The following is a 1113-nucleotide window of genomic DNA, read 5'->3' as shown; positions in this document are numbered from 1 at the left end:
CTACAATGTTATTAATATATGAAATATAATAAAGCTGTTGAGTAATAGTATAATATTGCTGTGAAGTAATTAATAGAGGTGAATTTAGCTCCAAACCTTGAGAAGGACAATCCATATATGCTTTTATTGTGAATGTTGCGACCGGAAACGTTAGCCCGTGCTAGCTAGCGTGATGCTGACGCTAGTTTAAACAACAATAACATGACGGGAAAAGTGTCAAAATAGTCAAAAACGAGGACGTCTGAGGTTCACACGTCACTGTCTGCGTCTGTTTGTCCGGTTCGCTTCACTTCCGGTGGTTTACGGTCACGTCTAAACACGTTTTAAACGGGGTTTGCGGCGCTAAAGTATCAGCTAACGCACGCGACTTTTTCCCGGGAAGTCGTTGCTGTCTAAAATCGGTCTCGTGTCGTTTTCGGTTTTTTCTCGGCGCGGTTTAAATACAGCCGCACGTGCACACACGCCCCGCACGTGCACACGCTGTCACGCAGCAGGAAGGGGCGGCGGGAAGGAGGAGCCGCCGCCGCGGGACGACTTTCTCCCCGCTCCACTCCCTCGCCTTCCCCGCCGCAGCCTCCAGCTCTGACCCGACGCCGCCGTCGGTAAAGCCGCTAAAAACAGAGAAATGTACCGGTACTTCGGAGAGCTGCTCTCCCGGGGAGCGGGCGCCGTCCTGGCCTCGGGAGGCTCCGCCGCCGCCGCCGCCGTGGACTCCGCTCTCCCGGCGACCGCGTCCCTGCTGCGGTGCCGCGGCTACAGCCAGGCCGTGGACGCGGACGACGACCCGAACTTCTTCACCATGGTGGAGGGCTTCTTCGACCGGGGCGCCGCCATCGTGGAGGACCAGCTGGTGGAGAGCCTGAAGACCCGGGAGACCGCGGAGATGAAGAGGAAGCGGGTCCGCGGGATCCTGGGGATCATCAAGCCGTGTAACCACGTCCTGAGCGTCAGCTTCCCCATCAAGAGGGACAACGGAGAGTGGGAGGTGATCGAGGGCTACCGGGCTCAGCACAGCCAGCACCGGACCCCCTGCAAGGGAGGTGAGACCTGAAACCGCACCGGCACCGCACCGGCACCGCTCACATCATAACTTTATTTTATTTTATTTTATTT

The 1113-nt window shown here is 56.7% G+C and overlaps 1 protein-coding gene across 1 annotated transcript; it reads left to right on the top strand.

Moving 5' to 3' along the window:
• The first annotated feature begins 76 nt into the window (after positions 1-76).
• Positions 77-1077, top strand: LOC121939868 (glutamate dehydrogenase 1, mitochondrial-like). The gene has a single exon (XM_042482798.1). The coding sequence runs from the start codon at positions 626-628 to the stop codon at positions 1049-1051; it is 426 nt and encodes a 141-aa protein (XP_042338732.1). The 5' UTR covers positions 77-625; the 3' UTR covers positions 1052-1077.
• The last annotated feature ends 36 nt before the right edge of the window (positions 1078-1113 follow it).

This window comes from Plectropomus leopardus, unplaced genomic scaffold, assembly GCF_008729295.1.
Source record: "Plectropomus leopardus isolate mb unplaced genomic scaffold, YSFRI_Pleo_2.0 unplaced_scaffold6417, whole genome shotgun sequence".
In the NCBI taxonomy this organism is placed as follows: domain Eukaryota; kingdom Metazoa; phylum Chordata; class Actinopteri; order Perciformes; family Serranidae; genus Plectropomus; species Plectropomus leopardus.
The sequence above is the reverse complement of the archived record's forward strand: the minus strand, read 5'-3'. Positions and strand labels throughout refer to the sequence as shown.

Coding starts and splice junctions, on each gene's coding strand:
- LOC121939868 (XM_042482798.1), top strand. CDS start 626: ATGTACCGGTACTTCGGAGAGCTGCTCTCCCGGGGAGCGGGCGCCGTC.